The sequence below is a fragment of the Chroicocephalus ridibundus genome, chromosome 13 (genome assembly GCF_963924245.1).
Source record: "Chroicocephalus ridibundus chromosome 13, bChrRid1.1, whole genome shotgun sequence".
In the NCBI taxonomy this organism is placed as follows: Eukaryota; Metazoa; Chordata; class Aves; order Charadriiformes; family Laridae; genus Chroicocephalus; species Chroicocephalus ridibundus.
Window position 1 is genome coordinate 10,404,560 of NC_086296.1, and position 25,412 is coordinate 10,429,971.

The following is a 25,412-nucleotide window of genomic DNA, read 5'->3' on the forward strand; positions in this document are numbered from 1 at the left end:
GGATGGATGCAATAAATGAGCAAAGTTGGCTGTTTCCCCCGCTCCCTTCCTCTGTCAGGGGGAGTCTGCCAGTCAAGTCAAGCACAGCCACTACGTTTGTTCCCATGAGGGTTGTTGTAATACAATTTGCTGGTGAAAACTGGCCTGACTGTGAAGTGGTGGCACCTGGGAGATGTGAACTCTGGCTTAGGCCAGGGCTGGTATCACTCAGGGGTCACCTGGGGCTTAATGGGGTGAGAGTCAGTTGCCCTCACTGGTCCCCTCCGCCTTCCGCTTGCCCAGCAGAGCGCTGTGGGAGCAGTGGCTGGGGCAATGACGGGCAGTGGGGAGCGAGCGGAGAGGCGCTGGAAGAGAAAGCGAGACCCTCGGTGGGAGAAGCAGCTCTTCGGAGGTCGAGTATGTTTTAACGCCGGGTTAAGTTGCACAGTAGTGTTGTTCATCGCTGCTGGCAGCGCTGATCACTTGAGCGTTGCCTTGCTCTTTCCTATCCTGCCCTTCAGCAGCCCCGTCTTGCCTCCTGTCACAGCTGAACGTACAGCTTGCTGCGCTCCTGGTTCCCCGTTCTCCATCGGGGAGCAGCAGCCAGGGTCGGGAGCAGCATGCCCCCCTCCCTGGGACCCCCTCCAGCCCTGCCTCGGCCCTCTCCTTAGTCTGTCCTCCGGGATGCACCCGCCTCCCATCTCCAGTAATTGCCCAGCAACATCTATTTGCATTGCTTTGTACGCTGCTGGGTTTTATGGAGGGGGAAGTGTATTTGCACTTCGCGAGTGTTTTTGAGCTGTGGCAAGGGCAGAATATGGCAGATGGGTGGGGATGAGAGAATCAGGAGCATGATGAATCTGTTTTTCTTACCTTGTTTAAAATTGCCTGTTAAAATTCAGCAGCCGCACCTCCGATCAGCCTAATGGTGTCTGCCATGTTGCGAATACACAGTCATTAGTTGGTCCAATTCATGCATGCTGAGGTAGGAGGGTGATGTGAATGCAAAGGAGCTGGAGAGAATAGGAGCTGGGGGGGCAGAGGAAGGAGGGGGAGAAGCTTGGTAATACAGTGACAATGAAACATACGGTAGTCACACTGGAAAACTTTCTCCTTCATTAGCAGGGATCTGTTGAGTTTCTGCTCACATTAGGGTAATTAACACAAGTACAGATTGTTGAACATCTGTGCAGTTTAACTATATGGCCGGTTCCCAGGCTTTAAACAGGGCTGTGAGGAGCCAAATGCAAAGCAGTATGAAAAGCCCACACACTATTCATTTTACTGAAATTAGCATTTCTGGATGAAAGCTGATGTTGCACGTCGGCTATAAATTTTCTCTGGGCTGTTGCCAGGTTGGCTAATGATCTGAGGTTAGTGTTTGTTAATAATTTTTTAAAAATTTGTTACTTTTAATATTCTGGAGGGGAAGTTTCCATCTTGCTCTTCTTTTCTTAAAAGGCGAAACAAAAAACAGGCAAAACAAAGCATATGGGTATATTATATCTAATGTGCTTCTAATCTTTTTCCAGTGGAAACCCAGGAAGGAATTGCTGCTTCAGCCTCCATCGGGGGCTGTTGGCTTCGTGGAACCACCAAGGCTTTTTAATATTTCTGACCAAACTGCGGTTTTAATTTGCTAGCCTTGTAAATACCTGGGAGGCTCCGCGTATGGTGTGTTGTAGATATGAGCTGTGTAAATAAAATGCAGAGTTTGGTCTGCAGGATGGTGGTTACACAGGTATTGCTTCTCTGCGCATCCCCGTCCCGTAGCTGTGTGTGTGTGCACAGCGTTACCAGGATAAAGGTATAGCTGTATTTATGGAGAGCCTTCTGCCTCGATTATCCCAGAGGACTGTTGCTTTGCCGTGGCATCTTGGAGCTTCCTCCTTGCTCGTTTTTTTTACCTCACCGGCTGAGAGCATCTGGGACACGAGGCTTGACAGGCTCTCGAGCGTAATGGTTAGCAGCAGCAAGTTCTCTGTAGAGGGCCCTTCACGCCGCCATTGCCTCTTCAGCCTTGGTCCCTCAGAGCCAGCACTTGTTGGCCTTCAGGATATGTAGCGAGACCAATTCATACTTCAGTGGTTTTTGTTCTTTTTCCCTGTGTGGGCAGGGACAGGCCAGTTTTTCCTTAAATGGATGATTGGTGAAGCCTTCTTCATGTGGGTTCCCTGACACTGATAACTCATGGTCATGTTTTTGAGAGTGGATTTTAAGCATCTTTTCACTTAGAAATTTCCACTGGGAAGTTCAGGCCAATGGTTTCAACACATGACCATCCGTTATTTTCTCTTCTTGATGTGATTCCCCTTGTGAGTATTTTCTAGCCATCTTCCGGTGTTTTGCAGTGCTCCCAGTTGTGTATTGACTTGGGTGTTCTGGCTGTACCTATACTTAAGCCTCTGAGCAATATAACTGCATACCTGAATACACGAACACACCTGGTTTTGTATACAATTCAATTAAACAAACTTGTACCATGCTGGAAACCTTTTTGGAAAGTGGCTGAGCATTTGAACCAAAGTGTGAAGGTGTGCCAGGAAACATAAAACTTTATAATTCGAAAGCCCAGTGTGCGTAGGTCCTGTATCATGAAGACATTGACTTTTTTTTATTAGTCCTGTTAGCGCTTTCAGATACAGGTTTTAACATATGCTGAAATAGAAATTTAAAAAAAAAAACCTGACCAGATTTTTTTTTCCACAAGCGGAATTGCTGTAAGGCAGATAGCCCTTGTAGCTGGGACAACAATTAGTGCACCATGTGTGTCAGGGAATTTTATTTTAATGGAGAAGACATTCATGTGTGAAGATAAAAAGCCTACCAATGTGCATAAAAATAATAATCCTCATTAGGACTATTTTGTCCCTGCTGTTTTCACTAAGCAAAAAAATTTTGTTCGTGGCGGGTTTTTTTAATGTAATCCCTGTGGGCTGATGTGAACAGAGCTGACCTTTGCAACCCTACTTAAATTTTAAAAGGTTTATATATTTGTTGTTGTTGTTGTTTAATTGGGAAAGGAAGGGACTTGGTGGCTTGGAGGAAATGTAATTCTTGCCAGAAGTGCAGCGATTTGGTCCTTTAGTTCACCTTCAGCTCCTGCTCTGTAATGGCTTACGCTCCGGCCCAGAATTTAGCTTGGCATCGCTTGAAGTTGTTGGTGAAATGGTTACCGTCCCACCACCGGCCCTTCCACAGCCTTCTGACAAACATCAGAGCTTTATATTCTGTGTGACCAAAAAAACCTTCTGAGACCAAAATTCAGGCTTCAGATTCATTCCTGCAAGTGTTTATCTACGTTTGGTTTCTGACCCTCTCCATAAAGGATGTCAGAAGGTGGTGCGTTGTATGGTAACAATGAGGGACACGTATAGCTCGGAGAGCATCTGTTACAGGAAGGTGACAGAGGGCATCTCCCCTCTCAGAGAAGGGAGGAGTGAATGGAGCATTGAGATTTCCTCTGCAGTAGTCTTGCCAAAAGGGTCCTGACCCTAAGGTTAAGAAAAATTTGTTTAAGCCTAAATTAAAAAAAAAAAATAAAAATAATAAAATCAAAAGAATGTAAGGCATTTTACCTGGTTTTATACAATCATATCTTAAACCAATGAATTAGTCCGACGTAGACAAGTCTGAGGAGAGACCAAAAGAGTGAAAGGAGAGTTGTTGGAAGGGACTGGATTTCACGGGGGTGAGAGAGAGTTTCATCGGGATCCTTGTCTTCTTGAGCATGGGTTATAATACTGCAGAAGCTGTGAAACTGAAGAATGCAATCTATGATTGGCCTGGGGGGCTGTTGACATTTTGTGTTAAAAAGATTGCTCCAGCAGTTTAGGTATTTGGTATATGTAAATGCAAATATCAAGATATTCTCATGCATTGTTTGTCGTTCTGTGTGCTGATGGCAAGAGGGTGGAAGAGGGCCACGCTTACAGGGTTTTGAGACATCTTAGCGCTGCCTAATGCAGGAAAGTGCAACATGAGAAATTGTTTAAATTAATCACAGTGTTACTGTGTTAAACAGTTGGGGTTTTTCCTAAACTTGGTGATGGTGTTTCTTTGACTGTTGGCAGAATTGTGTCACTTGATGAGGATGTTCAGTCTTAGCAAGGCTAATAGTCTCTGCTCCCTAGATTTGTACCCCATGTATCTCTGCTTGGATTTTATTTGGTCTCGTTCTACGAAAACCCAACTCTATACAGGAAAGTCATGCTCAGGGGGAAACAAAAATAGTATTCCTATTAAAACAAACATGGAAACCTGGGTTATTTTCACAAACTACTAGGCAGAAACCAAGGTCACCTATTTGGGTATGTGGAACTGACCATGAAATTGAAGGGCTGCTATATCTGTAGATACACTGCCAAAATGAAACAAGATTTTCCTTTATGAATACCCCTGCTCTGCCTCAGCCCTACTTCTTAAGAATATTTCCCACAGACTGGACTTAAAATGCCTATTCTGTTCCTGAAGAGCAGAAAATGACAACGCATCCAGAGAAGTGGTTTCAGAATTTTATAAGATAGCAAAGCTGCGGCGGGTAAAACAGAGCTACTGGCCTTAAGTTACATGGCTCTATCTGAGACCACAAATATAAATTTAGCTTGTGGTGGGACTACTTGTAATGATTTTTTCTAGCTGACTTTTCCAGCATGTACACTGTGTATCCCTCCCTGGCTGGGATGCTGTAGGGCACGCACTGCGAAACCCAAGCACATCATTTTGAAGGACTCCCAAAGTTTCCTTGGAGGTTTCATTTCGTTCATCACTTAGCTAACGTTTTAGCAGCAGGTTCTGTTGTTCTCCTACCTGATCGCTTTGACCGGGTAGTTACATTTATTTAAATACTTCAAATTAGCTCAGAGAACTCGCGGCTGTTGCTTTAGCTAGGCTGCACATCCTCAGCCACCTCGCAGACCTTTATCAGACCCCAGACTGAGAGCGTCTCCCTAACCTTGCAGTTGCATGGTTGGAATTATCTCCATTGTGTAGATGGGAACACTGAGGCAGATTTGAAATTACTTGCCCCAGGCCACCTAATGCTGACAATAGACCGCACAGTCCCTCCATCTCTTTCTGTGCCAGAACCATTCTCTTGTGTCTGCATATGGAAAAAACAGAGTAGAGCAAGCGGGGAGTGGGATTTGTTGTGATAACAATGTGCGTTCAGTCCCTAAAGGCCATCGGACAGTGATGGATACTTCGCTGTGAAATTAAAATCACCAACAGATACATGGAAGGAAAGGCTGAAATGGTCATTGCCGTGCATGTAGGTGGACCCGGGAGCGCGCAGGCGGCGAGATGAAACCAGCGGCGTTAGCCGGGTCCAGCAGCCCCTGCGCCGGGAGCCCATTTGCATTCATTCCTCTGTCAGGGAGCTGGAAGCTGCCAGGGAGCAGTTTATACTCCAGCCTGCTCTGGCCTTGAATTATGCATGACCAATTTATCATGCCCCCAGCTGAAAAACTAATTGTGTCCCTGGGATATATTTACTAGAAATTGTAGTTCGCTGTGCTGGGGTCCCCAGAGTGTCCGGCGGAGCAAATGACTGGGAAGTCGGAGCGTGTTCAGAGCAGGACTCCTGGCTCTGCTGGAGCCACCGTGCTGTTGATAGATTTTTCACTTCGATTGCCTTTCCGAGGGTTTCTCCCCTCCTTCCTATTTTTCTTACACTGCATTACACTTGATCGGGCTGCAGGAGTCCTTCCAGTAGTCTCCAGTATTAAAAAGCACACAGACTTGCCTGAAAAAAAGGCAATTTATTCAGGAAATGCCAGCCAGGTTGGGGGGGAAGAGGGCTGGTTTCTTCTGTGTGCAGTTTTTCTGGTTTTTTATAAGCACAGTGTGGCTTCATGTAATGTCTCCAATTACCGTGAACGTCCCCTCCCTCTCCAGGTCTAGAGTGATGAGATTCGCTAATTACTGTCATTTGAATGAGAGGTTGGGGAGGAGAGGATTTCTTTTCCTCATAGAGAGCTCATGGGGTGGGCTTAAGCTTGCAAATGGTATTACCACCGGGTCTGGCGAAGGAGCATGGGATGCCCCGAACTGAATGTCTCAGTGATGAAATGCCACTGGATCTGGCTGTAAACCCTCTCAGAAGGTAGAGCTGAGCCGTAAAGATCATCGGTGGGGGCGAGGTTTGAAAGGGAAGGTGGTAACTCACTGATAAATTAATCACCAAGTTCAGTCTGTCCTCCCCCACTTGTCACGGGAGGAGGATGTCAAGGAGTTAATCACAATAAAGGAGTCAACAGGAACACGACTTCAGAGGCAGAAGAGCCCTCTGGAATCCTGTGCTCCCTTTTTATTATCCTCCTTGCCCTGTCGCGTACAGCTCTGCATAATGCGGTTGGCAGGAGGAGCCTGCCCACGCGGCTTCCCTGCTGGCAGCACAGGCAGAGAAACCAGGGGGACTGGGAGCTGGGACTCAGGAGAAAGGGATTACTCCTCTTCCGCAGTGGGCAGGAGCTGCCCTATGGCCGGGCTGAAACAGGCTGAACGCTCCATAGCCAGGCTGTGCTCTCCCACCGCTTTAATGGGATTCAGTGTGTGTCCTCTTGGGAGGAGAGCTGCAGAGGTTAATTGGGCTGGAAGAAGGGTGCTGGCAGAGGTGCTTTCTCAAGTAAATTCAAGATGTATGAAGTAGTTTGTGGAAACTATTTGCAGCAAGGGTGTTGCATGGGAAGTTGAAAGAAGTGAAGGTAGTTTTATTTTGTTTCTGAATGTCACAGATCCGGATCAGCTTTTAAACATTCAGCGGCTCTTTACAGCTTGCTTCCTCCCCCCAAAGTTCCCCAAATTTGTATTCATCATCAGTGCCCCAAAAAGATGTGGTGAAAAGATTTTATTCAGGTGACTACACGTCTTGCTGCAGAAAAAGTAGAGCAGATCTGCTGTATGATGAAACCATGCTCTTTTTTGCTGAAATAGGTGGTACAGCCAGCGTTAAAGAAGATCTGAAGCTTGTAAAGTCGTATTAGAGAGAAGGTGTAAACAGGTTTTTCCCTGAATGTAGCTAACCAGAGCAAAACTAAGCCTACGGAGTTCAAGGTTGGCATGGACTACCAAATCAGGACTACCCATACTGTATCTCCTCAAAGTCTGGTGAGTTGGAAATAAGCATGAGTCTGGAGATAACGTCCTTGTAGGACCCAGCGCTGTAAGGTTGCTTCGCTCCCTTTAAGCTATTGCATCTGCTGATTTCCAAAGAACAGCGGAGCGGTCACGGAGCCCAGCGGTTCGGTGGGTCTCTGTGCAGAGAGGGAAAGGAAATTTTTAAGCTGAGTTGTGCAGAGTATGTTACAGTCTGTTTTTCTGGAGGGTGTTGTAGCACTTACGAAATGACTGTGCTTTTTGAGCAGTGGGGAGAATGCAGGAAAGAGACTGAGAGACAGGATGGAGGCTACTTTTGTGTATTGGCAGTTGTACCATTAAGGAAAAGCCAGAGTAGGAGACAATGTGAATCACAGCGTCTTTTGTTAGTGTTTTTACCTGCAGCAGCTCAGTATTTGGGTGCTTTTGCCCTTTTATTATTCAGAATGAAGCATGTTAGTGGGTCCAGGTTATGCTCCTTTTGCTGGTGGTTCTTATTAGCTTGGTAACGATCTTCCTAGGTTTTAAGTCCTTACAAATGTGAGTTCTCGGGTTATTTGGGTTCAGGGCAGCCATCCTTGGCAGGGTATCCTGATTTCTCCTATCAAAATCTCCCATGTTCTGTTCTCTTTCAGCCCCTGTTAACTTGTCATTATAAATGGAGGAAAAAAAACACTGGCACTGTGTTGCCTTCTGGATATTGCTCTTCTCTGGACCTGCCGCCTCTGCTCTCTCCAAGGGAGCTTGTCTGTCTGGCAGTTGACAGCTTTTGAGTGGCTCTACTGGTTTTTCTTCCTCCGTTTTATTATTCAAGCCCTTTTGGCTTTGCTGCTTTTTCTCAGTCTGTTGCTGTGCTGTGCTGGAGTTGCTCGAGCTGTTTGGGTTTTGCCCGTTTGCTTTGCTGTTGTGGTGGCCAAGGTGGGCCACAGCTGCAGCGCTGCGCGGGAAGGGTCGGACGCAGAGGAACCCGCAAACAAGCCATGGCAGTAGCCCAGAAGATAAAAATAAGGTGGTGGAATTGGGGTAAAACAGAAGTCAGCGTCTGCTTTATAAAAGGCTACATGACACAAAGTGACCCTCCCCTCACTCTCTTAGAGCTTTTTCTTATCCGAAGATCCCATCCTTCATGCTTTCCTTCTTCCCACTCTCTCCCTCCTGTAGCTGGGGTACACTTCGGTGTCGGTTTTCATTTACTCCTATGCTTAAAATTATGTAGTTAGAGAAAAAAAACTTGTGATCAGCAAAGAGAGAGGGGGTTTACGTGCCTTTTCAAGAAGGGGAATTTTTTTTATTCATGCTTAAGGGTTAAGGGAAATTACGCTAACATCAGCTACAACTTAAATGTAGTACTTGCTACCACAGTTTCTAATCAGTGTGAACACAGTCAGCTAAAACACCGTTCTGGCTTGGGAATTTTGGGGGGGAGGCTTGAGCCCCATGTCCTCAGCACAATGTGTTTCAAAGTGTCAGCACGTTCTTCCCAGTCAGGAATGAGAACTGACAAAAATAGATAGGGGAAAGGGAGCAACACCTTTTTTTTCTTTTTCTCTCACGATAAAACCGTGGTAGCATTTCTGGAGACGTGTGCCCATACAGTGGCACATCCGTATCCCTGGCTTACGGAGCTGTGGAGGAATTTTGAGGGGGATGCAGGAGAATAAACCTCGCCGCTCTTAAGAAATCCTGAAAATGTCCATCAGAAATGCTGCGAGTATTCGGAGGCTGCTGGAAGCGTTCCAGTATCGGAGTCTTTGTCTCCATCCATCACAGGCACTGCAATCTTTGTGCCCCCAGCTTCAAACAAGGGCTTCACGCTGTCCTCGCAATCTGCCTTTATGCAGCGGAGTGTGGAGGCTTCTAATTAGGAGGCCGAGCGGCGCGGCGGGTGGGGAGGCGTGCTGTGCCCCACAGCCGCGTACCTGATTATCCGTTGCTGAGGTCGTTAGAAGGGTTACTCCTGAGTTTAAGCCTGCTCCGCAAGACCCCTAATTATATGCTGCTCTGCAAGTTGCATTAAAAAGAAATTGTTGAAAAGACAAAGGACAGAATAACATTTCCTCCCTCGTCCTCCCCTCTCTCCCCCCTGCAACACGCACAGACACACACTCCCCCACCTCTCCCTGCTGGGCCCAGAGCTACTTTTCACGCTTGAGTTGGTGCAAGCTCTGATAAAGCCATTGAAAGATGCAGCAGGGAGACAGAGCGCTCCCAGGGACAGAGGGGAGCAGGAGAGGAAGCCGAAGTAAAATGACCCCCTCCCAGGTAGATACAGCCAGGCGCTGCTTGCTGAAGGAGTTGTCCCACAGAGCAGAATTAGAGAAGAGATTAACCGTCCTTTATTGTTTTGTTTCACTTCCTAGGGAGCAATGTAATGTGGTTTCTTCCATCGTGAAAAACCTGCTTCAGCTGGAGCTCCGGGAAGCCTGAATCACTATAGATAACGCATTCAAAGTGCAGTATCCCTTGCACATGCTGCCAGTTCTCATTTTAATCTCCCCAGACATCAAAAAAATTAAAATGTAAAATTCTAAGCTATGCAGTTGAGTGACGTGAAGGCTGCACTCGCTGCAGTGCAGTTTCCAAATCTGGGACACGCACACGTGTCCATCCCTGTCAGAGATAACATGTGCTTTCCATGAGCCCATGAAGTGTACCACTAACAGAGATGGAGAATTGAATGGGTTCTTCGTTACCGCATGTCTGGACTACTAATGAAACTAAACCCAGGTTGATAACAGTAGCACTAAATATTTCCAGTGCTTCTTGGTGCGATGGTAACATTTTCAATTTGCGGTGGAGATTATTATAGGGGTATTTGCGGTGCCAAGGGTAACGTTTTTTCAAGATTGCTATTTCAAGGGATGGGTTTTTTTATTACTATTTGCATTATAGTAGTACCTGAAAGCCTGAGTGACAGACCAGGATTTCACTGCACGGGGTGCTGTACAAACATGGAGGGGAGAAAAAGGATTCTGTGCTGCAGAGATGGGGTTTTTTGAGACACGGCTGTGGGGTTTTTTCATTGCTTTTGTAGCTGTAGATAAACTCATATTTGAACAGGAATTTCAAAGTCAAAATGTCCAAGTTTGAGTCACTTCTGTACTGCAGAAGCTTGCCGACTCTATCATATTATACTTTGCTGTAATCTGTGAGCTTTAAACCTTGCTCAGTCTCTTGAATATCTCAGTTGTAGTGCTCCATTGTATGCTTCTTATTTCTTAATAGTTTGCCTTCATTTTATTCTGGTGTGCAACACGATTCGCTACCCACCCAAGGCACTAACAGCAGGGAGACTTCTGCTCCTCCTGTCTGGTGTGATTTTTTTCCCTCTCCCATGCTTTCATGTATTCAGTTTGTCTCTGTGTAGCGAGGAAGGTCCCTGCGGCAGTCTTGGCTGGGGCTCTGGTTAGCCTGGCTGAAGAGAGGCAGCACAGCACGGTATTCTGGGCGTTTGTTAGGGCTCCTTCCACAGCACCGCGTCAGGCACCAGGTGGGAGGTTGAATGCGCTTCTCTCTTGGTCACCTTGTGCTCACCCACATTGCTCCCTCCAAGGCAAGATCCGAAACCACCAATCGATCACTCACTCCCCTTGTTTTGTGTGTTTAATGTGAACTCATAAGCTTCTCTGTGTATAAGGTGAAATGAACCCAAACCTTGAACCTGATAACCCAAAACCTTCTCTGTGCATCAGCTTAATGTACCCCTTTGCTTTCTTGTGTCCTGCTTTTCGCTGCTGTCTGTTGAAAAACGACTTAGGTGTGATTACTGTGGGGCATCGTTCCTGGCTACCTACCCAAGAGCAGGCTGAAGATGGCCCTTATCCCACTTGCAATTTTGTGTGGCTTTCATGTTTTGGCAAGATGACACAACAGAGTTATCAGCTGCCTTGAAATTACTCCAGAGAACAAAATCTTTGGTTCAAATGGTATTTGGAGATCTTCCAGTCAGGCCTCATATTTTCATGGCATCTGTGTCTAAGATAGTTCAAAATCTCTTTGATTTAACTATGTTGTATTGCTTGAGCTGGGACTGTAATCTTGTCTTCAAGCAGGGTGCAGAAGCGCTGGTACCTCTCCAGGAGTGGTGGTACTTTCCTTGTCTTGCACACTCTTCAGTTAGCCAGAGTCTCTTGTTGGTTTTTCGGTTTTTATTCTGTGGTATCTTTAAAAGGTGCAAAGAGCAATCACGGGTTTTTTTGCATGCATGGTTTGTCGCTTTCTTCAGCCCTAAAGTCCCCAGAGTCTGCAAGTTGAGTCATTTTTCTGCTGGCACAGACCTGAGCAAGAGGCATTACTCAGAGATGGCAGATAGTCTTGAGGCTTCGGCCATGTGTTGTCGAGCAGTCTCGGGAGTGACTGTCTTGCTCATTTTATCAGTTTGGAAATAAAGAACTTGAAATCTAGAAGTAGTGAAGATAAAAGTGAATTTCGTTGCAGTGCTTTTCAAAGCCCTGAACACATGCAAGACAGTGAAGCAGGCAGCAGGTTCAGCTGTAGCTCGCTTAGAGGTTTGACGCCGTAACCCATTGCGTTGAGCTGATAAACACCAGGCATGAGCAACTGCTGCTCTTGAAAGACAGCACTGTGACTTCTGTCTGGGCATCTGCCAAGGAGGGGTGGAAGGGGCACAATGCTAACATCTCACTTGGGCCACAACACCTTTAATGTGATCATTTTCCCTGTCTTGGAATCAAAACTGTCTAAATTCTTACCTCTCCTCTCAGAAGACTGACTTTCTGGTTTGGAGGCTAACTAGATAACAACTCAGACAAACCGAATGTGGCTCAAAAACTTACAGATTGGGAAAGGATGGCTAAGTATTTGTTATTTTTTTTACCATGCATGTCTTTCCATTGTGTGTTGGAGATGGTTTTTAGGTTTTGAAACAAGTAAGCACTGGCTGAGATGAGGTACACAGTCTGTACTAACGGAGGTTAGCCAAGAGTGCTTTGATACAGCAAGGAGCTGTATTTTTTTATTAATTACTTTACAGTTATAAAAACAAGATCTCCTAGCTGTAGCCCAGGTAGATATGAAATATCCATGACTAGTGATGCAAAAAACAGTATGCTTGCATTTATATGAGGCGATGATAAACTGTGCCCAGGAAAACACGTATGCTGAGCTGATGCAAGCCCCAGTCCTACAGCTGGTGCTGATACGCAGGGACCTCGCGCGCTGGAAGGATGTGCTCCATGCATCGTGACACTGATCCCCCCCGGACTGCTTCATTTCAGCACAAATTAATTTAATACTTTATAATGGCTGCTGCACATGTATGTCACGATGTGTTTGTGGCAATGGCCTACCTCCGCTTCAGTTCATGGTGTGGTGAAGTGTATTGAAGCAACCTGGTCTGCGAGGACCTGGGGAATCGGGGAGCAAAGGAAGGGATGCATGCAAGACGAGGAACGCTGGTGGCTATCTGAATTTAAATGAGGCCTCTTAGCTGCAGCTTCCTGAGTAGTTGTGAATTTTTCTATTTGAAAAACTCAAGGCAAATCTCTTCCACTCTTCTAAAGCTTTTCTTCTAAAGAAAACATCCCCGTGCTTTATGGAAAGAGAAGTCATAGGTTCAGTGGTCATGGCTCAAGAGTTGAAAGGTTATGGTGTGAAAAAGCAGGGAAAAAAATAGACTTCCTTATTTGTGCCTTCTAGGTTGTTGAGCTTTCTGGCCATCCAGCTGCACAGCCTTCGGACTGTGACCAGATCTGTATATCAAAGGTTTCCTTTTCTAACATGTCATCCAGTTGCTTCCCCAGTCTGTCCCATCCGCTCTCTAGGATTGATACTAGGCAGGTACATTTTAAAAATATTGTCAGTGGCTGCCGCTCTGCACCGTGTCTTCACCAGCACTTGTGCCGTGGCTGTGCCTGGTGGAGCTGGCCCAGCAGAAAGCCGGTACAGATTGGTTCAGCAGAGATGAATGCCAACACGATTGTCTGCCGCTAGCGTGCTACAGGAACCCCCTGCAAGTGGAGCAGTATTAAATCTGAACCTTGCAAAGATGTTTGAAAACCAGCAGAGCGGGTGGCTGGAAGATTAACTCTGCACGAGGACACTTTGGAGAGCAGAGCGCCACAATAGCAGTTTCAGTGCCAGCTTTGTCCCAGCTGCCAGAAGGGACTTTGTCAGGGGAGCCCTTCACCATGGTACTGGTCCCCCGGCTGCTGGAACAATTGCTTGAGACCACTGGCAGTCAGCATGATTAAAGCAGCCTTCAGGCTGCTTTATTTTACATGGGCAGTTATCCAGGTCCAAGGATTGGCTCAGCCTGGAAAGATGTAGAAGGAAGTTTGCCATATTGTACCCTTCCGCGCTACATCTCCTCTTTGTCTGCGTTGAAGGATCAGGCCTGGCTTTGTGGTTCATCTGCAGTCACCTCAGGTTACAGTCCATGAAACGCTCCCAGTACCTCTGGGTATTGATTGATGTGACAAGATAGATCATTTTTTTTCTTTCTACATAAAGGAGACATTTAACTGCATTAATTATCTCATTTATCGCCTGCCGAACTGGAATTTTAGCTCTATGAATTAATAATACAAACCAAAGAGCACCCTTAAAACTTTAACCCCTTTCCTTTCTCTTAAACTGTGTTGCAGCTGTTAGATCACATTTACAAACAATAAGTAATGCGACTGCTGTAACGGAGTTACTAATTTCGTGTCAGGATGGAACTGCAGGCACCAAACAAGGCTGCTGGCTCATTCTTTAGTTTCTTCCTTAGGCCAGGTAGAGTCTTCCCTTTGCCTTTGTATTTTTAAAAAGGGGAGCTAGGAGGTATGTTTTCCAAAATGGATTTTTGTCCCAATGGGAATGGCCGTCTTTTGCTTTCCTCTGCTTTCTTTATGTGAGTATGTAAATATATGTAAATGTATACAGGGGCTTGGATTTACCCTCTTCGTCTCCCCCTCCCATGTATAATGTATGTGTTAAACACGTAATCATTAATCAACTTTGTGGGGAGTGGAGACAAGAAGGGCTCTTTGATGATAGATGTATACTTGTGACTGTGCTCGTACGCGTGTTTATTAGGCAGCACGGTGCTATCAAAAGAAACCCCAAGTCCCCGAGGATACGAAACAGCGAAGGGAACAAATGAAGAGGAAAAAAATCCAACCCCTTTTACTGTAAAACCCTCTGTCTTCTACCATCTGTCTCCTTTTTTGGAGTGAAATAAATCAGGGAGAGATCTTTGAATGAGTTGCTTGTTTGTAACGCACAGAAACGTCCATGTAGAGCAGGAGCAAAGTTATGGTTAACATTCCTCTGATGGCTGGGAGTGTTGGAGGCAGGATGACATTATTTCTTTTGTCTGTACATGCTGGAAGTGGTTTAGAGCAAAAAAGCCTTCAGGTTATCATGCACAAGCACAACTGTTTCTTAGGTTTTAATATCATGTTTGATGTTACAGAAGGCGCAAATTAAAGGTGGTCATTGCCCTGAAGCGTTCACAATAAAGACAACAAAACCCACACTGGTTCTTTGTGAGTGCTGAGCTCAGAACGTGCTTCAGGCTGCTCTGGGTTGCTGGAGGAGGACTCGGGGCACAGGAATTACTTGTCTGGAGATTAAGGTGGAGGGATTGACTTCTTTCCATTTCTCTTCCCGTGAGATACGGCAGTAAGTCTTGGGACCTGAGAGCTTGGATTGGATGTAGGAAACCCAACATTTCCTTAGTTGTGTTAAAGGGCACCCTAGTCAGTCTTGTGGGGCTGTGCATATGCTCTTGTGCAAAATTGTGTTGTCCAAAATGATAAAGTTAGAATAGCCATGTTTGGGCGGGGGGGGAATTAAAAATACAAATTATTTAGGTGCATTAGATTATTTTTCTCTGCTCTTACTCACCTTGTGCACTTGCAAGTGCCTATTTTGAGAAATACCTAGCAAAATACATATTTTAAATGAGCTTAAAAAGCGTCTCTGGCTCATTGGGTACAGAAGTGCTGCACCTTTTGCTTTGGGTTCTTGCACAGCTAGGCAGGAGACACCGAGGTCTGATTGGAACCGCTGAAGTGCGTAGGAAACAGCAGTCCCGGCTCCATCAGCCATCTGCTGAGTCCAGCAATCAGTCACCAGCCAGGGGAGTCGGGGAAGGAGTTGCAAGCGTGTTAGTGGGGAGCGGCAGCAACGAGACTGGGAGGCAAATGGGAAGAGAAAATTTCCATTTTCTGCAGTCTGCCCGATGCAGAGAAGCGGATGGATTGGCTGCAGCGTGCCAGATTTGTCAAGGTGTATCTGGTATTGTTTTAGGAAAGTAAAAAAAACAATAAGAGCAAGGGTATACCCAACAAAAGGTATGTACATTTGCTTTGGACTAATCTAGGCTATCTTTACAATAAGATAGCAGCTTCATCCACTGTAGGCTATTTCTCTTTATTTTCTATTTCTTTCCTTCTCTCATTTGCCAAAGTCAGCACTTCCAGATTGTTTTACAGATGAGCTGAAAGCCACAGAAATTCAGAGCCTCATCAGAATTTTCCTAAACTGTTGACTATTCAAGTCTACATTTTTAGTTTTGGAGGCCTTTCCATCATTTTATTTTTCACAGAATAAATAAACAAGGCGTTGGTTTAGCTAAGTGCTTCGGCTACAGTGAGATTAAGCACATACATGGAGCTAAGCGTTTGATCAAGTGCTTTTCTGAATGCACTTTCTAGAAAATTGATGTCCTTTTTACTGCTCTTGCTAAGCTAATCAGAAGATGCTGGGGTCTGATCAGAGCCTTTTGTGCATTTTCAAGATAGTGTCTCTGGAGGATCATTACACACATCCCTCTGCAGTGAGTACAAGGAGATTGTCACCAGGAAGGTGTTAGTCACTGTGTATTAACATGCAGGATTATTCTGCCTCTTTTTTCACTGTAGGCTTTTCATCTCCTTACTAAGCAGGCACAGTCATGTCTAGGCTAAAATTGCAAAGGCTTCTTATAACACTACATTTGTGCCTCCGGTTCAAGAAATAAGCTCCAGTGAAATGAGCTGTTAGCTGTTGTGTGACTTTTGCAGAGCGGTATGGAAAGGGCGCTGGCTTCAGCCCTTGCCACTAAGCATCCAAGGGGAGATAAGCCAGGACCAAGCCACGGAAGCTCAGCACTCGGCTCCTGAAGGCACAGTTGTCTGGGGGGGTTAACAACCTGGCAGCTGAATAGAGTTGTTGCTGTCTTGGTAAATGAGCACATGGTTAGCCAAAGAGAGGTCAAGTACAGCTTGCCCTCCTGTTCCTTCCAAAAGCATCTCCTGTGCAAAGCTGGTGGTTGAACGCACACACCCCAGTGATGTTCTCCCTCCTCCAACTGGGCCAGCTTTCTTCTGCCCAGAGCCAACCTGGCCCTTTGGCAAGCCATGTGCGTGAGTGTCCTGGAAACTCTCCAGTTGGTGGCTGAGCATGGCAAGCAGTACCCAGTGACTCAAAAAAACATCACCCTTCAGATGTCACCATGAATGGAGAAGAGCAAAGCTGGGTCAGTGGTGCTCTGCTTGTTCACAGGTCCATGAGCAATCACAGTAGAAGGTTTTAGAACACACAACCTCTGGCAGATATCTACTATTCACCCCAGGCAAAGGGAACTTTACGGGCAAAATCATATTAGCGCATATGAAAAGTAAACCTAGTAATTGCCCTGCGATTATGCCTTATGATAACAGCTGCTGTTAGATGGACTGTCCTGCTAGAATACACCACCTTCCTGGTACGAGGCATGCTTCTGGAGTTCAGCTTTCCATCCTTCTTGAAATTCGCCAGACACCCAATCTAGTAATTTTTTGCACGCAGAACCATGTTTTTGTTGAAAATAGTTGGTTACTGGTACAAGCCAATAACTGGGAGGTTTCTTATGGTTTCTGCATGAGGAAATGGCCTGGTTTTGTGGTCAGCAGTTGGCATGGTATATATTTGACTGCTTTAATGTTTTTTGCAGCTCCACCCAGATAGTTGCTGTAGTACAAAAGAAATAAATTTGGAAGAGCTGCCTGGGTGTAGCTGATCACATTAGCTTCAGCTGGCTTGTAGAGTTCCTGTACCCAGGACACTGAGAACACAGAGCTTTGTGAAATAAAACTAGCTGTTCCCTGTCAGATCAGTTAATGTCTGTGCAGATGGTTTCTCAACTGGAATTGCCAGTAACATCATTGGCAAAGGCTCTGAATGTTCGTTTTGGGGGATTTTTTTGGTTTGTGTCTCTGATTGTATTCATAAAGGAAGAATTGCAAAGAAAAGAGCCAAAGGAAAGTCAAGAGACATTGAACAGGAAGGAGAAGATTATTGCAGGGAGGCATAACGTATTGGAAGTGAAAAACCATTCCCATCTATTGGGGATTTTCTCAAGAATGTGAATGTACACGTCTATGAGAAGAATGGGAAAAGGAGGGCTGACACTTTGTGGGGTTCAGACAAAAGAATATAGATTCTTTTCCCTTCGCGTCGAGCGGTCCATGGAAATTAAATTGTCCTCTCAATGCAGGGGGGAGTTCCTGTCCGGAATGGATCACAGCTTGATGGTGACTGCAAAGAGGTTTTCTCTTCTACTACCTTGCTTCACTGGGCATTTACTTGAAGAGCATAATTAGGATATGCATCTGGAAAAACACACCGCCAGGCACAGATACAGTAACACACGAGAACCCAAGTGTATTTTAGTCTACTGCGGATGATAGAAAAGAAACTGAGACGAGCAGCATCAAAACTTACTTCCCATGAACTTTCTCTCCTTGCTTCTTCACGTACTTTGGCTTATGCACATACAAACCTCTTTCTGTGAGAGCTATTTAAATGCTATGAAATAAGTTTGATTTAAGAGGAAACTTGAGAAAGAGAACGAAGACCTGGCTGGTGAGGACAGGAAAGATTTCCGTGCTTTGGAGGGAGGGCACAAAGAGGCTAGGCAAATCCGCTGGCCCAGGGTCTGTAGCGTGGCTGTCGGTGCTGCAGCTGATTTCTCAAGGAGCTGGGAGGTGGTGAAGAAAGTTTGTTGTTGGCCAAGTTAGTCCTAGATCGGGGAGGGCGGTGAGATGCAGGAACTGAGAGTCTTTTAGGTTTCTGGAGACAAAGATGAGAAGATTGTTTGTGAAAGCAACTGGAATGGGGCATGGAAAAATCCAGGAAGGCTGTTTTACCCACGGGGTGAAACTCTCTCTTTGGTTTGGACCGTAGCCAGTGGCATGGAGTAACAGAAACTTTCAAATTCGTGCATCTGCTGCTTGGCCAGTCCTCGCTGGAGACTGTCAGAGCAAATGGAGCTGCCTGTTCTGGAACCATTTTAGCTAGAATCAGCTCCCAGAAGACGGTTGTTAATAACTCATGTCTCACCAGCCCTCTCCTCCTTCACTCCACTCCCTAAAAACTGGGCTGAGAGACTGCAGGAATTTGGGCTCTCTCGGGTAGGCCAGCAAGAAGGCGATGGGCTCTTGCTGAGGTAATCTGCTAAAGCCATTGCCATTTTGCACGGCAGCCACAATTCAAAGCGCAGTCGTGTTTGAACACCAGACTGACTTTTCTGTCCATTTTAATGCTTTAAACAGGGCTGTGTGTTCAGCAGTTATTTGTATAAGCGTTCTCCAGGCATTTGAAAAAGACTTCTGTTTTCCAGAAAAGAGGAGGAAAGAGGCCGGAAGGGACTATGTGGGGCAGAGTAGGGGCAAGCGATAGGGGAGCAGCCAAAAAAAGAGGTTTTTGCCTGAGGTGATGCGTGGGTGACTGTGGGCAGGCACGGTGCTGCACGTAGACTTGCTAGGGCTCCCCCACACCTGGTATTAAATCAGAAAAAAGCCTTCCACCTTCTGTTCCTGGGAGTTATGCTCTTTAGAGCCAGGTTCGACAGTTGTTATTGCAATTTTGTGGTGCTCTTTTGATTTACAGCTGTTTTTACGACCATTGAGACAGCCACAAATCGAGGAAATCTCATAAAACAGAGAGTAAACGTCTCCTTCACAACCCAGGCAGAGTTTTGGCATCCGTGCTTATTCCATAGAGCAGGATGTGTAAACAATATTGTGTCCCCTGAGTGGCTGATATCAGTACAGTTAAGTGGTAACAGCTTGAAAAATGCATTTCTCGTATATTAGCGGTAAAACTCGAAATGGGCCCCCAGGCTAAAGTAAATTGGTGACATTTTGCAGCAGAAAAGGAAAAAAAAAATAAGGGCAAGGATTGGAACTGTGGAGCCCCAGCTTTGAAAGCAGTGGGACTGGAGCCAAAGTTGGATTTATCTGCATTATTGCAGTACGGAAATAAATGGATCCACCACACTTGTTGCAAAGCATATCTAATTGGAGAAGACAGATTATATGTCGGCTGCAAACGGTGGACTGCCCCCTTCACCGCCTTCTTACACAGAAGATGAGGTCAGTTAATGCCATATTTAATCAAAGTATAATGATGAGAGCTTCTTTCTTGACTTACTGTATTGCACCGGAGAAATGCTTGGTGCCCCTTTTCTGTAAAAAGTAGGTGAGTGCACTTCACTGCCCTTGAATGAGCAAGGGGTAGGAAGCCAAATGCTTTGCAGATGTGAACCAAAGTCTGTCTTCCATGGGTTTTTTCCTTCACAGCCTCCATTTGTAGGGATATTTAGATGCTGTCCTGGCTCCCTCTTTTTAGGTGTTCCTAACCCTGTCTGTTGGGTCTTTAATCCCCACTGCTCCCTGCGGTGCGCCTGCTGTTGTGGGTGAGGGTGTCCATGTGTGGGAACGGAGCTGTGCGGAAGAGCTAGTCCAACAGGGACATTTCTTCTCTAAAAGACAGAAACACAAGACGAGAGAGAGAGAAGGGTTGATGGGCAGAGTTGATAATTAAGTTAAAAGAGTCGATCTGATAAAGACTGGAGAGACAGCTTCTAAAATTTCATCGTGTTTCGGGATTACTGCATTCCTATTGTTTACCTAATGAATATTTGATGTTTCCTTCATGTATAGAGTTGCTGTTATCTCATTGGGGTGACAGGAGATATCATCGCCTTGTAGCTTCCTCGTTTGATTACCCATGGGTCTGCTGAACATAACTCGTGGTGGTCCAGCCCAGCTCAAATTAATCTGGTGTCTGTGTGTGGAGGAGAGCTACAAGAAGGCCTTCTGCAGCTGTCTACTTCACAGAGCCTGGCAGGGAGTTTTCAACTAAAAAAGCTGTCATTCCTTTATGGGACTAATATTCAAAAATTCCTTGCCCGTTTCTAATTAACCTAATGGGTAATGTTAAAATTTGGGCATCTGCAAGGCTTCATAGAGCCATAATCCAGGTGGTTCAGGAAGTAGTTTTCTCATTGGATCAAGGGAGGAGGAGAAGGCGAGTGATCATTCATTTTTGTTTGATTTTGCCTTCCAGTGCTGTCTGAAAAGAGGTAGCCTGAAGTTGTTCAGTAAGGCCGTGGCACTCTTGTTCTGTGTTTTTGCAGTTTCCATGGGCAAAATGGGAACAGACATTCCCCAAGATCTCGTGCAAGCCCTGCGCTGTTGGCGGTAGAGCTGCAATGAATGACGTTTCTATCCAGAGGTTATTTGTTGAATTGTTTACTGGTGTGCTAGTGGAAAGGACTGGGCAGGAGGTGGTTGCAGTATTTGCTCATGAGTGTCTTCATATTGGTAACGTAAAACATTTTACCTTCTGGAGTCGTGTTGCTGCATGAGAATCTTGGCTAACATATATTTTACATTTTAAGGGAAAAACCCAACAGTCTTGGTTGCAAGAATTAAACTTGAAAACTTAAAAATACAAAATGAATGTTGGCAAATGTAGGCAGATCCCCAGTTTGGTTTCCTTTAAAGACATAGTAGTTTTTAAATTTCTTTAGTGGGAGTCCCCTTGGTCTTTATCATTATTTCGCGTTGTCCTGGCACGAGGATGAACCTGGAAGGCTGCAGCAGATACTAGCACTGAAGTAAAGGAAGAGCAGTGCCCGAACCATAGTCCACTAGAACAGGCAAATCTCCTAAATCACTGCATGATTACGATGGATGAAGTGCTCAGAGGCGGCAGGGCCAGCGCTGCTCCAGTGCGATTCACACAACTGTAATATTCATCATGTAATAAGAATCTCTCCTACGTGTAATTCTGGTGGGATTGAAAATTTCCCAGTAAACCTCTTAGCAAAGCTGCTGAATTAAAAAGAGAAGATACTTAGGTGGTGAAGCCTGCCCGAACCACCCGATCTCCGCAGTTGCAGTGGGAGCTGCTCTGGAATGCTGATGCTCCGGCACCCAGCAGCATCCTCACACTGGGTATCGGGTGCGGGTGGGTCAGCACCCGCTGGAGAGCACCCATCAGAGCTCTCCGTCTCTTGGGACTTGCTTGGGGTTTGCCTTCATGTTCGGTAGGAATGTACCCCGCTTTGGGTGAAGCCAGGGATGTGTTTTTTGTCCAAACCTGTGTTGTTTTTTGCATAAAAGAGGAGCCCGCTTCAGAAGCCCCATCCTCCTCCTGGACTGCACAGCTGTGAAAGGAGTGGACCTGGGAAAGAACGGTGCTTTTGTGCAGCACAGTTATGTGTTTAACATAATAAATGTTTATTGTCCTCTGGAGCAAAGGAGCAATAGGCTAAATTATAGCCCGGGGAGGGAAAGCTAGAATCATGAGGTATAGGCTGTTAATTATCTTTTTTTTTAGCTGTCATAATGTACTGGCGTTTGCCTGCAGCTCACCCCCTCCCACTGCTCCATTACCTCCACCACCACTATCTCTTAAATATCTGCCTCCCCTACCACTGTGCCCTCCTCCTCTCCGGCCTCCTGCTCTTTCATTTGTAAGGCATCTCCGGTCTCCGGAGAGATTTGTGACTTCTCTCCCAGCAGCCGCTTATGGTGATAAAGGCCCTCAGACTGCCTCTCTCTGATTAATCAGCCCTCGTGCAGCCTCGATAGGGTGTTAATTTGTAAACTCAGTGGACAGGCAGCCGTGATAAGCCTCCGCAGCTGCTGTGTGTCTGCCAGGGGGATGGGCAGATAAGGCTCCAGCCCTGGGATGCAGCCAAGAAATATTTTGGAGCAGTGAATTAGAAACAACAACAACAAAAGAGCCTTCTGCAGAGGCACTCCTTTGAGGTTGCTGCGGGTAATACAGCGAGTTTCAATAGCAGCGGACAAGAGCCGCCTTCCTGATAAGCTCCCCGAACCCCAGCCCTGGAAAGGGCCACGTCAGGATTGCATCTGTAACTGGGCGTTTCTGTCGGAGGGATGGCCGTGTGTCAGACATCATGGTCCTGGGCTAGGAGGACAGTGAGGTCTTCTCTGTATCTCCTGTATTTATTGCAGTTAGCCTGATCCTTTTCAGAGAATTTGGTGGTGGTTTGTCAGAGGGCTGCCTGGCAGGTCATGTCACCTGCAAAAAAGGGGTGGACACAAAGGGCATCCAGAACAACATCGGCATCAGATGGTTTTTGAGCATCCCCAAATGTTTGCTGTGATGTGGTTCACTTAAAGTGCTATGCAGTGTCCGCTACATATCCAGTGTACGGATTAAGAACGGGAAGAGAGCATTTCCCCTAAGCAGGAGACTGTCCTGCATGCTCTGAGACCATGGATTACTGCGGTGGTCTGAGAAATAGCAAAGCGTTGTGTTAAGCTTCGAAATACCTAGGCGGATTGGAGCAAGTTGCAGTCACAACAGGCATTTATTTATTCTGTTTACCTTTTCAAGATGGTTGTGTCAAATATTTTTGGTACGCTCATGCAATTTTCCCTTTTTTATTGAATCGATTACGTTTTCTTCAGAAATTGAAAGGAGGAAATATTTCACTGAATTTGTATCAGCGCTTTGGTTCAGCTGAATTCTAATGATTCTGCCATTGTTGGCCTCCCTAATTGTTCTAATATTATCTGACAACATGCAACAGACTATGGAAGCGGTTCCTTCCCTGTCTGCCAATGCAGGTTGTTACTCGGTGCGTTTTTGAAGTGCAGCAATTCTCAGGCAGACAGTGACCTTTTTATGAAATCAAATGTCTTGCAAAACCCTCTCGGTCTCTGAACTGTGATTTATAGCCATTTGTGTTGGAGAAGGCTGCAGGTGGGATTTGGGTGACACATAATTGCTTAAAAGATAAAATAAAAGGAAGGTTGCCCTGCTGGTACAGTGATGGCAGGAGCTGCAGGAATGAATTGCTTGGCAGTGCAGAGCCCGGCCCTCCTCCTCCCGCCCTCCACCGCCGGGTGCCAAGCCCTGGCTGGCAGGCCATTACAATGATAAATGCAGGTAGCTGGCAAGGATCACAGCTGAGAGTTTGTTCTAGCGTGCCAAGCCCTGCTTGGCATTCCCAGTTGGTGCCAGCATTTGCACTCTTACTCAGTTTGACGGAAACCAGGACATGAGGTGTGAATTTATGTCCGCATCCTTCCAGGAGAGAGTCGGGATAATGAAATGCCAAGGCAGCCCTGGGAGCAGCAGAGTAATTTGGTAGGTACCAAACAACAGTCTGCCACCTGTCATTCGCAGCACAGTCCCTGCTCTCCCCCATCGCTCTTCCTACAATGCAGCCTTTGAATTATAAGAAGTTTTAGGTAGTTCTACAAAGAGCACTTGCCATTCCGTTTGATTTAGTGCAAATAAAAGCCTGTATCCCAGCCAAATAGATAGTCTGGCTAGACAGTTTCGAGCTGTAATGACAATAATACAAACTACTATAGTATGTTACACAGTGTTCCCAACCTCTCATATTTGTAGGCTAGTTTTCCCTTACATCAGTAGCAAAAGCTAAATAAGCAATCAGGTCTGTGGTTGCCTAAGTCAGTGTCTGGGTAATGGAAAAATTTTAAATGTGGAAGTCTGGGCTGAAAGGCCTGCCTGGTTGGGAGGGGGATCGGCTCTCAGGAAAAGGCATGAGGTCTCTGTTGTTTGAGATGTTTAAAAGCAGATCACACAAAGCCCTTTTATAAGTGTATCATGGAGAATTGGTTTTCACTGACTGGGACGTCTGTCGGTTGCCCCTGGCATGGACACGCTGCTGCCTCTCACCTACGGCGGAAGGTGCAGCCTGATGCCGTGACACCGGGAGAGGACTGTCCTCTGGATGCCATGCGTAGACCAGGCTCCCAGAAGCTAACTCGATGGTGTTGTCCAGAAGTAAAAACAACCCAGTGTGGGAAAAAGAAGAACATCTACTTCACGTTCTGCTCTTTCTTTTTCTCATGCTAACCAGAACTGGCACTTGCGTGGTGGGAATAAGCCAGGACATGGAGCAAACAAACATGTAGTAATGGAAAACAGCCAGGAGTGTAAGATCAAGGTAGGGTTTGGTAGCAGCCTGGGAGCTGAGGTTTGAGGGAGGAGGATACTGAGATATGGACCAAGTGCACCTTTTGCAGCTGTATGACCAGCCTTGGTGAGGCCCAGGAACTCCCCAGCTTACTCCCTTCTCCTCCTTTACTAATTTTTTTTTTCCAGCACATCTATCTATCTATTTATTTATTTATTTATTTATTTGAGCTGAGCTGTGAAGGAGAGGGAGTTTGATCTTTTTCCTTTGGGAGACAGCTACTGCTCAGAGGAAGATGAATCATAAAGCATGGCTAATGGAGGAGATAGGAAGTGGGAAACTCTGGGCTATAGCCATTCTCCAGGGGCTGGAGGGATGGTTTGAGAAGAGTAGGAAGAGGAGGTAGCAAGCCTGTGCCCGAGGCTGTGGTAGCAGACACGCTGTAGGTCAGGCGTCCCGCTGCTTTCGGAGCAGTAGGTCACCCTTCGGCACGGCAAGAGCCACATCTGTGCAATGAGCCAACAGATCGCAGCAGCATATGCTTAAGAATTACAGTTGCTGCTTAATCTAAACTAGTTTGTTCTGTCCCAAAATGGTTGTAAAATGATGAGGAACATGCTCTGGATTCAAAATAGTGTTATTTTAAGCTTATCACTGTGGTGCCAAAAGAGAGTCCAAAACAAAACCATAACGTTGAACTGTGGGGGAGCAGTGGGCTTGGCTCCTCATTGCCCTGCGCTAACTGAATCAAACTGTACAAGATTTCCTTCCGTGCCTTCCAGTCATCATCCACTTTGCCTTGCTTTCCGTCTGCCGTCACGTAAATTCAGTGTAATTCAATGGTGAATTGGGACCAGTGATCTCTGCTTCTAAGCTCTCTGTGGCCTAATTTAGTTCTCTGTTCCCAGACTTGTGCTAGCTTCTCAAAGGGGCTGTTGCAAAAAATAGTCACGGTTATATAAACTGCTGAGAGAAATAAGTGTTCTTGGAAGAAAAAGTGACGAAGAGAGGAGCGCGTTGGGAAAGGTCCTTCCCAGGACCAGTACTGAATATGCATGTGCTAAATGAATGCGAGGTGGGAACCTGAACAAGTATGGTGCTGTATGAAAGTACAGTCCTAGAAGTTTTTTGTTTCTAGTGGACCTTCTGTAGAGTG

At 45.9% G+C, this 25,412-nt stretch overlaps 1 protein-coding gene across 17 annotated transcripts in view; it reads left to right on the forward strand.

Moving 5' to 3' along the window:
• FBRSL1 (fibrosin like 1) overlaps positions 1–25,412 on the forward strand; it is a 544,157-nt gene that overhangs the window by 454,387 nt on the left and 64,358 nt on the right. Inside the window, exon 1 of one of the 17 annotated variants that reach the window (XM_063350652.1) lies at positions 23,407–23,457. The exons of the other annotated variants lie outside the window; for them this stretch is intronic. Within the exon in view, the coding sequence (XP_063206722.1) occupies positions 23,422–23,457 (36 nt within the window). The 5' untranslated portion in view covers positions 23,407–23,421. Of the gene's footprint in view, positions 1–23,406; positions 23,458–25,412 lie in introns of those variants that run through there. 17 annotated transcript variants of the gene reach the window in all.